This window comes from Carlito syrichta, unplaced genomic scaffold (genome assembly GCF_000164805.1).
Source record: "Carlito syrichta isolate Samal-C Ts95f unplaced genomic scaffold, Tarsius_syrichta-2.0.1 Scaffold228163, whole genome shotgun sequence".
Classification (NCBI taxonomy): Eukaryota; Metazoa; Chordata; class Mammalia; order Primates; family Tarsiidae; genus Carlito; species Carlito syrichta.
Genome location: NW_007172259.1, coordinates 9,325 through 23,932, shown reverse-complemented (window position 1 = coordinate 23,932; position 14,608 = coordinate 9,325). Strand labels below are relative to the sequence as shown.

The following is a 14,608-nucleotide window of genomic DNA, read 5'->3' as shown; positions in this document are numbered from 1 at the left end:
AGTAATTGGACTTCCTGAGGCAGAAAGAGAGACAGACACCACCCTGGAATAAATATTCCATGTTATTATTCAAGAAAACTTCCCTCACCTCATCAGTGATTCTAAAATTCAAACACAAGAGATTCAGAGAACCCCAGCAAGACAACAAATGAGAAGACCAACTCCTAGGCACATAATAAATTGCCAGAACAAAGTAGTATAAAAGAAAAAATCCTAAAAGCAGCAAGGAAAAATCAGACTACCCACTAGGGAAGTCCAATTAGAATAACAGCAGATTTATCTACAAAAACACTTCAGGCTAGGAGAGCTTGGAGTACAATACTCAAAATTCTTAAAGATAAACAATTTCAACCAAAGGGGCCTGTGTGGGACTTGCTTCAGCAGCCACCTTTTCTGGAGGCAGTTGCAGTGGCGGCAGCACATGGCATGGGTCTGGCTGCAGCAGCCAATCCCTGAGGAGTCGGCGGTGGTATGGTGCATGAGACCAGCTGCAGCAGCCATTCTTTGTGGAGATTCTCACAGTCCAACTTTTCCCATCACCATCTTGCTGGAAATCTCAAAATGTTTTTATTATTTTTCCTCTTGCATCAAGTATAAATAGAATATCTGATTTTTTGTAATTTCAAAGCATATTCCATGCAACCTCTTAAAGATTGAATCTAAAATCTAGAAAAATCAAATTTAAATCTCTGTTTTTTTCCTTGGGATCAGAACAATTAAATGAGCCTTCCAATAGAATGGTTAATATGGGATAACTATATAAATATTTCTCTTAATTATATTTTAATATGTTTGTATGAACTAAATTAGTAGTCAGATACTTATATATGCTTATGTACATGTGTGTATTACTACTAGAAATGAATTTATTTATATGTACATATGTATTGTAATTTTTTAAATTACTTTGGTATCTTTTCTATTAGTCAAAATATAAAATCAAAATTATTCATTGCAAGCACCAAATAATGTAACACTCGCTAAAGTTCTCTTTTGAAATTTGAGATACAAACATCTACCAGTCTTCTTATGAACATCCACATAGTATTTTTCAATTAAGTAACATAACACAGTCATGTGTTCCTTAATGATGGGGTCATGTTCTGAGAAATGCAAGATTTGACTTTTTTTTTTCATTTTTTGAACGACATAGAGAGCACTTACCCAAACCTAGAGGATATAGCCTATTATACACCTATGTTATATAAGGTAGTCAATAGCTTCTAGGCTACAAACCTGTACAGTATGCTAGTCTATTGAATATTGTAGACAATTATAAAACAATGGCAAGGATTTGCATATCCCAACATAGAAAAGATTCTGTTAAAACACTGTATAAAAGTTAAAAAACGGTATACTCTACAGGTCACTTAACAGGAATGAACCTTGTAGGACAGGAAGTTGGAAGTTACTCTGGGTATCAGTAAGTGAGTGTTCATTGAGTTTAGAGTCTAGGGCATTACTTCACACTACAGGCAATTGTATAAACATTGTGCACTATGGCTACAATAAAGTAAAAACTATTGTTTTCTTCAATAATAAATTAATGTTCTCTTACTGTCACTTTTATCTTTATAAACTTTATATATAAGCTATTGACTCTTGTAATAATACATATTAAAACACAAATGCATTGTACAATACAACTAACATTTTCTTAATATCCTTATTCTATAAACTTTTTTTGTATTTGACAACTTTTTTTTACTGTTTTTAATTTTCAAAATTTTTATTAAAAGCTAACACCAGAGTGTACATATTAGCCTATGCCTCCACAGGGCCAGGATTTCCAATATGACTTCCTTCCACTTCCACATCTTGTCCCACTAGAGGGCTTTAGGGGCAATAACATGCATGGAGCTGTCACCTCTGTGATAACAATGCCTTCTTCTGCAACACCTCCTGAAGGATCCACCTGAAGCTGCTGTTTTACAGTTAACTGTTTTTTATAAGCAGAAGGAGTGCACTAGAAAATAACAATTAAAAAGTATAATGTAGAAAATATATAAACCAGTCACATAATTTGTATTGTCAATTATTATGTACTTTACATAATTGTATGTACTATACAGAGAAAGACACTCCAGCGAAAAAAAAACTATTTTTGATGGGGGATCCCTTGCAGTACAGGCTTCCCCATCTAGGTAAGTGTCCAAGAACCCACTGATATCAGCACACCAGGAAGAAATATTTTGAGAGGCTATTTTCAGCTTCAGTGAGTTTTTTTGTTTGTTTGTTTTTTAAGATTTTTCAATGGTTTTGCCCATTTGTCTTGGGAATTTATTTGAACACTGTGCGACAGTAAAATTTTGAATAAAAATGACGTAAGCAATACCTCATTCTCTCTATTCACCCAATCACATCCGAAATTTTTTTGTGTGTTTCACCAGATGAAAAACTCCTCACAGGGAAATGTTTTGCCAGTGTGGAACAAGTGAAACAAAAAATGGCAGAAACTCTAAAGGCACCAAAATTGATGAGTTTAAAAAACTATTTTGAGCAGTGAAAAAGCATCTTGATAAGTGAATTGCATCAAATAGTGAGTACTTTGAAGGTGACTGAAGTTAAAACATGTAAGAATAAATACACAATATTTTAGTAAACAAATTCCATTTTTTGGCAGTCTCCTCCTTCTACTCTTATACAACTGAGTGTGCAAGACATTTGTTTACACCAGCATCATCACAGACACATTAATTAGATCCATTATAAGCATGTGTCACAATTGTATAATAGGTATAACATTGGCAAAAAAATATCATTTTGCAGCAAATTACTACGTGTCATGTCTCTTAAATACGTAACAGCATAGGTTTTTATAGTTCTAGAATTTAACTTTAATGAACTCTATGCTTATACAAAGGCATTATAAAAGTTTGAACAAGGCAAAAATTACACAAAGTAACAGGTGTAGATATTTGCTCAATATGACATAAAAATGTATATATGTGTACATACATATATAATCTAAATAGATATTACTATGACTATTTCAATAATGACAATACATAGTATACATAGTGTCCTAAGTGTGAAGGGTAGTTTAAATATCAATAAAAGTTAAAAATATACTTGTCGTATGATGGCAAATAACTTATTTTTAAAAGTTTTAAGGATTCAAGATGACCACAAAGCATTAGCTGACATGCTCCTTTCTTTCCGAAGGGAACAGAGAAGGTGGGCCCAGCTGCCAGGAAACTTGTGACTGCTTGTGCTCTTTTTTTGTTTCCATATAATTTCTGCATCATATTCTTTAGGTCTGAGAAATATTATATTGGTAATTTGTTGGTCATTGAATTGAATCTGTAGATTGCCATGTGTAGTAAGGACATCTTGTCAATACCGGTTTTTCCAATCAATGAGCAAGGGATATTTTTCCATTTGCTTGTGTCATCCTTGAATTATTTGAACATTGTTTTGTAGTTCTCATTGCAAAGTTCTTTCACTTTTTGGTTAAGTGGATGCCAAGGTATTTCATTTTTATTATGGCTATTGTGAATTGGATTGTGCCTTTTATTTGGTTCTCTGTCTGCCTATTGCTGGTGTGGAGAAATGAGATGGCCTTTGTACATTGATTTTGTACCCCAAGCGTCACCAAAGTTGATAATCAGTACAAGACGGTTTTTGACAGAGTCTCTGGGGTTTTCAAAGTAAAGAATAGTATTATCCACAAAGAGGGGTATCTTAACTTTCTCTTATCCTATACAGATATCCCTAATTTCCTTTTCTTGCCTAATTGCTCTCATGAGGACTTCCAACACTGTGTTGAACAGGAAAAGTGAGGGGCACCTGTGTCTTGTTCTTATTTTGCAGAATAATGTTTCTAATTTCTGTCCATTGAACAAAATGTTGTCAGTGGGCTTATTTTGGATGGCTCTTACTCTTTTGAGAAATGTATCTTCTATATCTAGATACTTGAGGGTTTTTATCAAGAAGGGATGTTGGATTTAGTCTTATGCTGTTTTAGCATGGAATGATATAATCATGTGGCTCTTGGCTTTACCTCTGTTAATGTGCTGAATTACATTTATGGTCTTGCAAATGTTGAACCACCCTGCATCCCTGGAACGAAGCTCATCTCATCATGGTGGAGGATCCTTGAGAGGTTATGTTGAATATGATTTGCTAGAATCTTGAGAATTTTTGTCTCTATGTATATCAAGGTGATTGTTATGTAATTATCTTTCCTTGTTGGATCTTTGCCAGATTTCTGGCTGACCAACATCCAGAAGAATGAAACTAAACCACTACCTATCATCATACACAAAAATTAACTATAAATGGATCCAAGACCTAACAGATAAAACCTCAAAATATAAGAGTTTAAAAAAAAAACCGCCGGGTCCGGTGGATCAGCCTGTAATTCCGCGCCTTTGGGAGGCTGAGGTGAGTGGATTGCCTGAGCCCGCGGGTTCGAGACCCGCCTGGGCAGCGAGACCTCATCTCTACAATAAATCAAAAAATCAGCTGGGTGTGGTAGCGCATGCCTGTAATTCCGGCTACTTGGAAGGCTGAGGCAGGAAGGATCGCCGGAGCCCAGCAGGTCGAGGCTGCGGTGGCTGGGAGCGGCCACTGCACTCCAGTCTGGGCGACAGAGTGAGACTCCAACTCAAAACAACAACAACAAAAAAAAAAAACCAGGAAACACTGTTAAGCACTTTGGAATAAGCAGTGAATTTTTGACCACATTCTCGAAAGCAAATGCCATCACACTAAAATAGACAAGTGGGATCTCATCAAATTGAAAAGCTCTTGCACAGTAAAAGAAACTATCAAGAGAGTTAAAAGACAACCATGAGAGTGGGTGAAAACATTTGCTAAATATGTGTCTTACAAAGGCATAATATCCAGCATCTACAAGGAACTCAAAGGAGCAGAATGGAAAAAACAACAACAACAACAACAACAAAACATAACCCTAATAAAAAGTGGGTAAAGGACCTGACAACTCTTGTGAAAAGAAGCTATACACACAGCCAGTAGATACATTAAAAACAATTCCCAGCCTCACTTATCATCAGATAAATGAAAATCAAAAGTACAATGAGATACCACCTAACTCCAGTAAAGATTGTCATTATTCATAAAAAATAATATATATATATATATATATTCTGATGTAATTGTGGAGTAAAGGAAATGCTTCCATACTGTTGGCAGTGCAAGCTATTTCAAACTCTATGAAAAACAGTGTGTCAATTTCTAATAGAACTAAAAATGAACTATCCTTATAATCCAGCAATCCCCCTCTTGGGGATATAGCAGGAGGAATATAAATTATTCTACAAGAAAATTTAAAAAGATACACCTGTATACATATGTTTTTTTCCCCACCCTATTCACAATAGCAAAACATGGCAACAATTTTACTGTCCATTGAAAATGGATTGGATAAAGAAAATTTAGTTCATATACACAATGGAGTATTATGCAATCATTAAGAAGTACAATGTCATGGACTTTGAAGCTATTTGGAAGAAACTAAAAATCATCATATTCAGTTATGTATGATGGAAACAAAGTATTGAATACTGCATGCTTTCACTCAACTGTGGGACCTGAACATTATCACATTTGCGCAAAAGAGGGATTGGTAGTTGCATAATCAATAAACCAAAGGGGATTTGTGCTGTTATATCAAAATGAAACGTAACAGGCAATTTGAAAACAATAGAAATTTATTTTTCACAGATCAGTGTGCTGGAAAGTGCAAGATTAATAATCTTGCTAGTTTACTGTCTGTTGAGGTCGGCTCTCTACTTTCAAGGTGATAGTTCTAGCTAAAGTCATGGGTAAAGGCAGAAGGGAAAAAAAAAAGTGAATGCTTGTTCCCTCCAGAACATTTTAAAGGCACATGTATATTCGTGATGACAAAACATCATAATTTTGTGAGGTACCTTATGGTCCACCTCTTAATACCACACAATAAGAATTAAGTTTCAACATGAGTGTTTTAGAGGAGACACAAACATTCAAACAATAAGAAGGAATGTTACATTTCTTCACTGTTTAAGAAGCCTATTCTGTAAAATGCAGGGCACTAATAAAAGAATATTTAAAGCACATTAAATAAACCAATCTGGATATTATAAAGTCAACAATAAAAACGGAGAAGTCAAATTAATGAATTGGAATTTTAAAAATTGCTAATTTTCAATTCATATAGTCTATTGTATTATAATTATTTCTTTTAAATAAGATATTTCCATAAAAATAAATATACTTAAAATGGGATAATTTCAGTATATAGAAATACAATTATTTTTATTTTAAAAAAATACCAAGAATGTTTATAATAAAATAACTCTTTGCTCTTTCAATGAGACACTCCTTATATAAGCCTAAAGAAAAATTTAAATAAGGACATGAAAACATATACCATGCAAAAGAAATTCAAATAAAACTGCTAAAGTTAATGTCCTGTCATAATGTAAGAAAGAAGCATTATTACAAATGAAAAAGCATGCTTACAAAAAATATATTTATACTGAATCATTAGTAATATTATAAAAATAGTTTATTTGGAATGCTAATGCAAGTTCAACATAGAATTGAAAGAAGCATGTAAATAGGTCGTCAAAAACAGGTATTTCACACTTTTGCTGCTTATAAAACAGACATTACAGTGAGCCTATAGAAGACATAAGCTAAACAATCAACACACATATGAACACATACATATACTCTCTATGCAAATATCAAATATTTATATTTTCAAGTTCACATAAAACTGTTCCAAAAGTTCACTATGATATCATCTTGCCAAGCATTTTAATATAAATATACAGTGCTGTATTTTCAGTGCAGTACCATGGCAGCCAAGCTTTACCTGTTGAGACATGAATAGTTACTCAAATTTAATATTAATTAACTAAAAATTAGTAACTTTTATATCACTGCCTCAGGCATAAAGGTTACATTTAGACACAGATATAGAAAACTTCCAACTTCACAGAAAACCTTCTGATGATAAGTTATTTAAAATATAAGTCATTAACCAAACATTTGAAAACTCAAAAGGCTTATTATTCAGTAATATATTTATAAATAAATTAAGGGCTAAAAATGTCACAATGAATATTCAAAATTATATAAAATCCCATGAAAATAAAGTCTTTCTTGTGAAAAACAGATTTTCTTAAATGTATACACAACAAAAGACAAAAGCAGATGTTGAATTATCTGAGAATTCATCAAGGAAATTTAAAATGGGAAATTTACTGCCAGCAAATAAAGGAAAGTAGTAGAAGGGAAAAAATAAATAGTATAAAATTATGACCTTAAACACAATTACGGTGGGGATGTACAACAAGCAAATGTATTTTTATTGAAAAAATTGTAAAATTGTGATGAAAGGATATCGACGACAAAAATCAGATAAGGCACAGGTTTTTGTTTCTGGATTAAACAAGAGAAATCATTGTGGTTTTTACAGATATCAATCATTTTGATATTTAACTATATTCAGTATATATTCTAATATCCATATAGAATTTAATCTGGAAAATAAAAATTATCAAAATGCAGTACCACAGACAGAAACTTAGTACAGCCTTCATGTATTAAAGAAATTGACTTTGTTATAAAAACTTTTCTACAAAATATTATAGGAACTCCAATGTCATTACCACTGAATAAGAACTTTTATAATTGAAAAACCACGAAAAAAATGCTTCTAGGTTACAGAAAAAAGAGGACTGCCTCTCAATACAGCCTTGAGAGCAAAAATGTTAAATAAAAAGTCAAACTTTCCTGTGAACATGGATAAACAAATATTAACTTGAATATTATATATTCACTGATTTATTTTTAAAGGAGTATTACACAATAACAATTTTTTTTTTTTTTAGAAATGTAAGACTGGCTTAAAATATGGAAGAAATAAGCCGTAGCAGATGTTCATATCTGTTATTCTAGCACTTAAATAGGTTGTGGTAGGAGGATTGTTTGAATGCAGGAAGCCAAACTATCCTAGGTAACATAACTCTGCAAAAATTAAAAAAAAAAAGAAAGAAAGAAAAGAAAAGAAAGAAAAGAAAAAAAAATACTCCTTAGGGTAGCATGTAATGTAACTGTGTCACCAAGTATTCAGGAGGTTGTGGAGAGAGGATTCCTTGAATGCAGCAGTTAGAAAATGCAATAAGCCATCATTGTGCCACTACACCCCAGTCTTGGAGGTAGAGCAAGATTCCTTACACAAAAAAATAAGAGAACAGAAGAAAAAAAAAGAAAAAAAAAAAACTTTGAAGATAATTGTAATTTACATTGTGAACATTATACGGATAAAGCATATTGATAAGAATACAACAAATGCAATATCATTAGATAAAAAATAGATTAGAAAAATTAGAATTTTGCTATATTCCTTCAATATGAGAAGGTTAAGAAGAAAATTTTGAAACATAAATGAATTTTTTCACAAAACAGGGAATAATGCATATAATATACATAGAACAGATTTTCTTAAATGTATACACAACAAAAGACAAAATGCAATAAGCCATCATTGTGTCACTACACACCAGTCTTGGAGGTAGACCAAGGATCCTTACACAAAAATAAGAGAACAGAAGAAAAGAAAGACATAAACTTTATTAGAAATAAACCTCTCAACAGTGAAAATATTTCAAGAAAGAAAATCATTACACCTAGACAGAGAAAATAAAAGTGCAATGATTTACAGATAAAATAGTTGATTATTTAGAAAATACAGAACAATCTATACTTGAAATTATAGTGTTAATACATAAAATCAATGAAGAAACTGAATATACGATCAACGTGCAAAGTTCAATGGTATTTACACTTGTAGCAACACACATTTCTAAAATAAATTTTAAAATAAAGATGCCATTTACAAAAACAAGAAAGTGAAATACTTGTATTATTACTGTGTGACTTCAAAATTAAAAAATACAAAATGTGCGATGGAGAGAAATGAAAGAAACAACATAGAGATCACAGCCTGAATATTGTTGGAGAAGTCAAGAACACAAAGATCCATAATCTTTAAAAATTATGTGACAGATTAAATGCAGTCCCAAATGTAAATCCCATGAGAGCTTTTTGATGTCATTATTTATTTATTTCATGCCAGATGAGTAATATGCCAATTTCATATTAAGATTAGGGAGGCACATCTCACATATTCATGTGAAACCCAAGTATATCATTTATAAACTACAAAAGTGAGCGCTTATTTTTTATTTGAGGTGTCATGTACATGATATAAATTTCATCCACTTAAAAATTTTAATATATTCATTGAGTTACAACAAAGATCACTATCAAAAAGAAACACTGTAGCTATTGGCAGTCACTTTCTAATTCACCTTAAGCCCTTGACCATGCTATTGTATTTTCTGTCTCTTATGGATTTGCCTATTCTTGATATTTCACACAAACAGACTCACATTACATGTAACTTTTAGAAAGGTTTAATGACACAAATCTAATGTCCACGAAAAGGATTCAGGCACAACAGCAGTGATATCTGCACTTCGTGGTGTGTATATTATACCTTAGTAACTCATTTTGACATTTATTTTCACTGCTGAAACAAACAACATAATTCATTTTCAGACTTATATTATCCAAATATTATTTTCATTTAATAAAATACAAAATTACCCAATAGACTCCAAATTCAGTGGTTTGAATTCTGAAATGTATGCTTACAACTATATAGTTCTGAATCTCCACATTTGTCTGCCTCAAGTACTTGTAAGCTTATCTTTGCACAGTTGCCTTGAGGAAAATATTCTGTTATCCTGTAATGAAGAAAAAGCCACAATTCATTTTATTTTGGGGCAACAATCTGTGAAATAAGAGAAATATCCATGTATTTTAAGAAAATAATACCCTGAAAAGGGTTTAGAACATTGATCATATTATAATAGTAGGTTATTAAACAAAACTTAAGTCCCCCCCCTTACTATGAGGGAGACATTAACTCTAGTGGATTCCTGAAACCATGAATAGTCCCAATTCTCCTACAAGTAAATACTATGCTTTTTCTCTACATATATACCTGCAAATTAGGCACAAGAGATCATCAATACCCAATAATTTAACATAATAATTATAACAATACACTTACATAACTACTCTTCCATTTGAGGCCCTTATTAAGTAAACTAAGCACTTATTAAGTAACACAGCACTATGAAGACAGTGGATCTGATGATTATAAGTGATGAATACCAAGTAACATATACAGTGTGGATACACCAGACAAAACAATGATTTATGTTTCAGGTGGGAAAGACCAATACTACCAAAGATTTGATCATGCTACTCAGAGCAGTTCATATTTAAAACTCATGAATTATTTTTTCCTGAAATTTTCTACTAATATTTTTGGCTGAGGTTGATCCTGAGCAATAAAACCACAGAGAGTGAAATTGTGGATTAGGGGTGTACTGTAGTACATTGTGTAATATTTATTTCAACATTGTTCTAGCTTTCGAAATTTTTCCTCATATCTAAAAATCAACATAAGCTTATTCATATTACTCTTTGAAATTCTCCCTTTTATATATTTTTTCTCTTTATAGCACTGTTCCAAAAAACTTACTGATGTTTGAACAGTGAGCCCTTTATTGACACCCATGGATGATCACTGCTCCAACGGAAGACTCCAATCCATGCTTCATGTACGAGAGAGGTCAGAAGTTTCTCACAGAAAATAAAAAATTTTCATGTAAGTAACCATTATGATAGATGGTATTAGCTCTAAAAGTACAAATAGTGTATTTTTCATAAGATCTTTAAGTTTTTAAACAATATACTAAACTTAAAAAATTTCTGTAGTGTCTACATTTTTTGTGTAAATTCAAAGTATTCAAGCATGTTTTTGTTACATGTATATATTGCCTTGTAGTGAAGTTCAGAGTTGAAGTAAAACCATCATCTTAAAAACGTACATTGTACTCATTAAATAACTTCTCATCCATCACCCCCCTCCCACTCTCTATGTCTTCAGTGCTTTCAAGGTCTGTATTTCACTCTTTATGTTCATTTGTCACGGCTATTTATCTTCCACTTACATATGAGAACATATGGCATATGATTTTCTGTTTCTTATTTATTTCACGTATGATAATAGCCTCTAGTTCTATTCCTGTTGCTGCAAAAGTCAAGATTTTGCTTTTTTGAGTTGTGGAGTATTTCCTAGGGTATGTGTCTGTTTGTATGTGTTATTGTGTGTGTGTGTGTGTGTATATATATAAACACACATACATATGGTATATGTGCAAATATATATATATATACGCATAATACATTTTTATTCAAACATTTTTATTCAAGCATTTGCTAATGGGCACTCAGATTGCTTTCATATCTCTGATGCAGTGTATAATGCAACAAAAATGTAAAAGTGAGGGTGTTTTGTTTTTAGTAATTTGTTTTTATTTGTGTAGACACCCAGCAGTGTGATTGCTGGATTAAATGGTAGTAATGCTTCTATTTTTGAAAAATCTCCAAACTGTTTCCCATAGATATTGTACTAATTTGCATTTCCACCAACAGTGTATAATGTTAAGTTTTCTCCACATGGTTGTGATCATCTGCTATTTTTTCCCCTTAATTGATAGTCATATTAAAGGTATAAGTTGGCATGTCATTGTAGTTTTCATTTACATTTATTTGATTATTAGTGATTTTTGAGTATGTTATATGCTTGTTGGCCATTTTTACATTTGTTTTTGAATAATGTTTGAAATGAAATGCTGAAATGCTTTGAAACCTGAGGCCCAGGGCTCAAAAGAGTGACTAGATATCTTCAAATCTCCACCAACACAGAAAATGAAGTAGGTCTGCTGTTACCTAGCACTTGACTTAGCAATATTTGTAATATTAAATTACAGGCCAGTGGTTTTTGGGAGGAGTTTGCGGTGATGAGCACATATACAATAGCAGAGCTGCTGGTGCTGAAAATTTCTGTTTCATGATATTTGTATTTCATGAGTCTATTCATTTTGTGATCAACCTGCACAATTAAGATATACTTAGTTTTCTTCATATATAGTAAAATTAAATAGCAAGATGTGTTTTAGAATTACATCATGAATGGAAACATGGTTTTATGAAAAAGTAATGAAATCTGCATTAGCAGAAGGTGAATACAAATAAATTATTTTAATGCCAAGCAATATAATCTGCTTAGTTGAAAATAATACAACAAAATATGTACAAGAAAATAGATTACTTCCTCAAATGTTTTACTGGCTGAAATAAGCATTTAATAAGGTATTTGAAACATTTAAAGTCATACCATTTCTTCTTCATCATCTATATAAAGCAGACTGGAGTTCATAGAAGCACAGGCCATCATACTCTCCTCCCAAGTTTTTGTTTCCTTTCCAATGTAATAACAGCTGTTGGAATATGTAAACCATTCCTCTGGACAACTACAATTATATGCTGAGGAAACATTGTAAATTACCCAGAAAAATATGAATACTGTAAAATGACACTTAAAGAGTAAATTTACAAAAGTATGTCATGTGTGTACATAACATATCTAAGTATTCTTACAGAATGGTACATGTAATTAAAAACCCACTGACTCAAACACGTAGACACTGTAAAGCAGCAGCCTATCATCCCATAATCGTGTTCACACATGAAAAAAGTCATGAGACTAATGGTCACATTACACACATCTTGAAATCACTGAACACATATACCTTTTTTTATAACAGTACAATTATTTATGTCAATATTTTATAGCAATAGGAAATTGCAACAAATAACAAAAAAGTATGGTGTTTATGAATTAGTATTTATATTCATTGCTAACGAAAAGAAAATAAGCTGTTATATTCTTTATTTACAGACATCTATTGCTAAATTTTAAAATATTTCTCCTGAATATATCTCTGGTTATTTTTTTCATTTCAAGAGAACAATACAAAATTGAAACTCTGTTATTATCAGAATTTTGGAAATTATTACGTACCTTTCTGGTCGCTTTCATTTTGGAAGGAATTGGTCCGCTTCTGTGTTGCTGTAGCTAGAAAAATTAAAATAATCTTTTACAAAATTGTATATGAATAAGTCATAATAATGTCAGTTCTTTGAAATTTGGTATATTGTTCAGATACAGAAAAAAATAGAACTGTATGACAAAAAATATATAAAGTAATTGAGATTTTGAAAAAATATTTCAATGTTCCAAAGAACCAAATTCAATATCTCATAAAGCACTTGATTTGGCCAACTTTCAAAGATTAATTTCTATTTCTCAGCATGGTTTTTCAATTTGTAAAACATCTTATTGGAGTTTGAAATCAGAACATATACATCTAATGTAAAACAAATACTTTTTCATAATTACTCTTTCATTATAGTTTTTACAAATTCAGAACAATCATTCCACATTTAGTTCAAAAACAAATGTAAAAATGAGAATTCTATTCCTCAATATTGCAAAATATTTAGAGGCATTTCTATATATTTAGGTGAAAAGCTCTCCTTTATTTTTACAAAATATACTTACAAAGAATAATAACTATTGTTACCATGGTCACTATTAATGCCAAACAGATAATTCCCAGGATGCCAGCAATGAGCTTCTCTGGAGGTGACAATAAATCTATAGGAAAAGAAATAAAAGCACAGAGAAAAGAGAGATGGAGACAGTTATTGACGAGATTTTAAGACAAGAGAACCCACATGCATAAGAATCATTTAGATAAACTTGGACCCCAAACTGCATAATCCACAATAATGTTTTTCTTAGAATGTACCATGGCCTTTTGAGTAAATATAATGCTCCGTGATTTGCTGGACAAAAAATACAGATTTCAACAATGTCCGGTTTAAAATAGCAGCCATATTTCATTTTAAAATAGAATAACCCATCTTGGAACTCTGATATTTACAAATAAAAAAATATGTGAACACTACCTGCTCTTTTCCCATATCCTGTTACCCAAGCTGCTCATCCTGGACAATTATATTGAGGATCTATGAAATACCTTACCTTTGCTGTGGAAAGTTTTGTTATTGTCTAGAAGATCCTGAGAGGCAGTTTGAAGGCTTAATTCCGCATAGGATATTTCCTGTTCAGTTACTAAAATGAAGCTTTTATTGCCCTTAGACTTTCTCTCCTGGTTCTTCGGGTTTGGGGGCAAATTCAGTTTTGAGTAGATTACTCTGTGATTATCCATCTTTCTTACTGTGGTCTATCAGGAACTCATCTGTATAATAACAGTGCCTAAGAGGCTAATACATAGTATATAATGATAACATGCTTAGCACAGTCAAAAGGAGCAAAATGGAGAGAAAGTACCAACACTTAATTTTCATTGAGGAATCTACAGTTTTTACTCTAATTTCCTTAGACTTAAACAAGTTTCATACAGAAAAACATATTCTTTAAAGGTTTATGCTTTTTACAAAATATTATTGCTGAGGCAAAGAAAAGCAATAAATTAGTAAACTAAAAAAGAAATTCATGTATCAAAATACATACATTAAAGTGTGATTCACAAATATATTTAATGTCAATACAAGACAATACCTGTATTAAAACTTTTAATATAGTTTATAGTAATTTTGAAATCCAAAGTTTGTTAAGACTTGTCTGTACATGGAAGAC

At 31.8% G+C, this 14,608-nt stretch overlaps 1 protein-coding gene across 1 annotated transcript; it reads right to left on the bottom strand.

Moving 5' to 3' along the window:
* Positions 1-10,447: 10,447 nt before the first annotated feature.
* LOC103253410 (NKG2-A/NKG2-B type II integral membrane protein-like) lies at positions 10,448-14,177 on the bottom strand. Its single transcript, XM_008051730.1, has 6 exons — positions 13,991-14,177; positions 13,505-13,600; positions 12,965-13,018; positions 12,278-12,426; positions 10,577-10,677; positions 10,448-10,484 (listed from the first exon to the last, which is right to left on the bottom strand). Exons 1-6 carry the CDS (start codon positions 14,175-14,177, stop codon positions 10,448-10,450), a joined length of 624 nt encoding a protein of 207 aa, XP_008049921.1.
* Between the last annotated feature and the right edge of the window lie 431 nt (positions 14,178-14,608).

Coding starts and splice junctions, on each gene's coding strand:
- LOC103253410 (XM_008051730.1), bottom strand. CDS start 14,177: ATGGATAATCACAGAGTAATCTACTCAAAACTGAATTTGCCCCCAAAC. Junction 13,019..13,504: donor AACAATAGTTATTATTCTTT/GTAAGTATATTT, acceptor TAATTTTTCTAG/CTACAGCAACACAGAAGCGG. Junction 12,427..12,964: donor AAATGAAAGCGACCAGAAAG/GTACGTAATAAT, acceptor ATGTTTCCTCAG/CATATAATTGTAGTTGTCCA.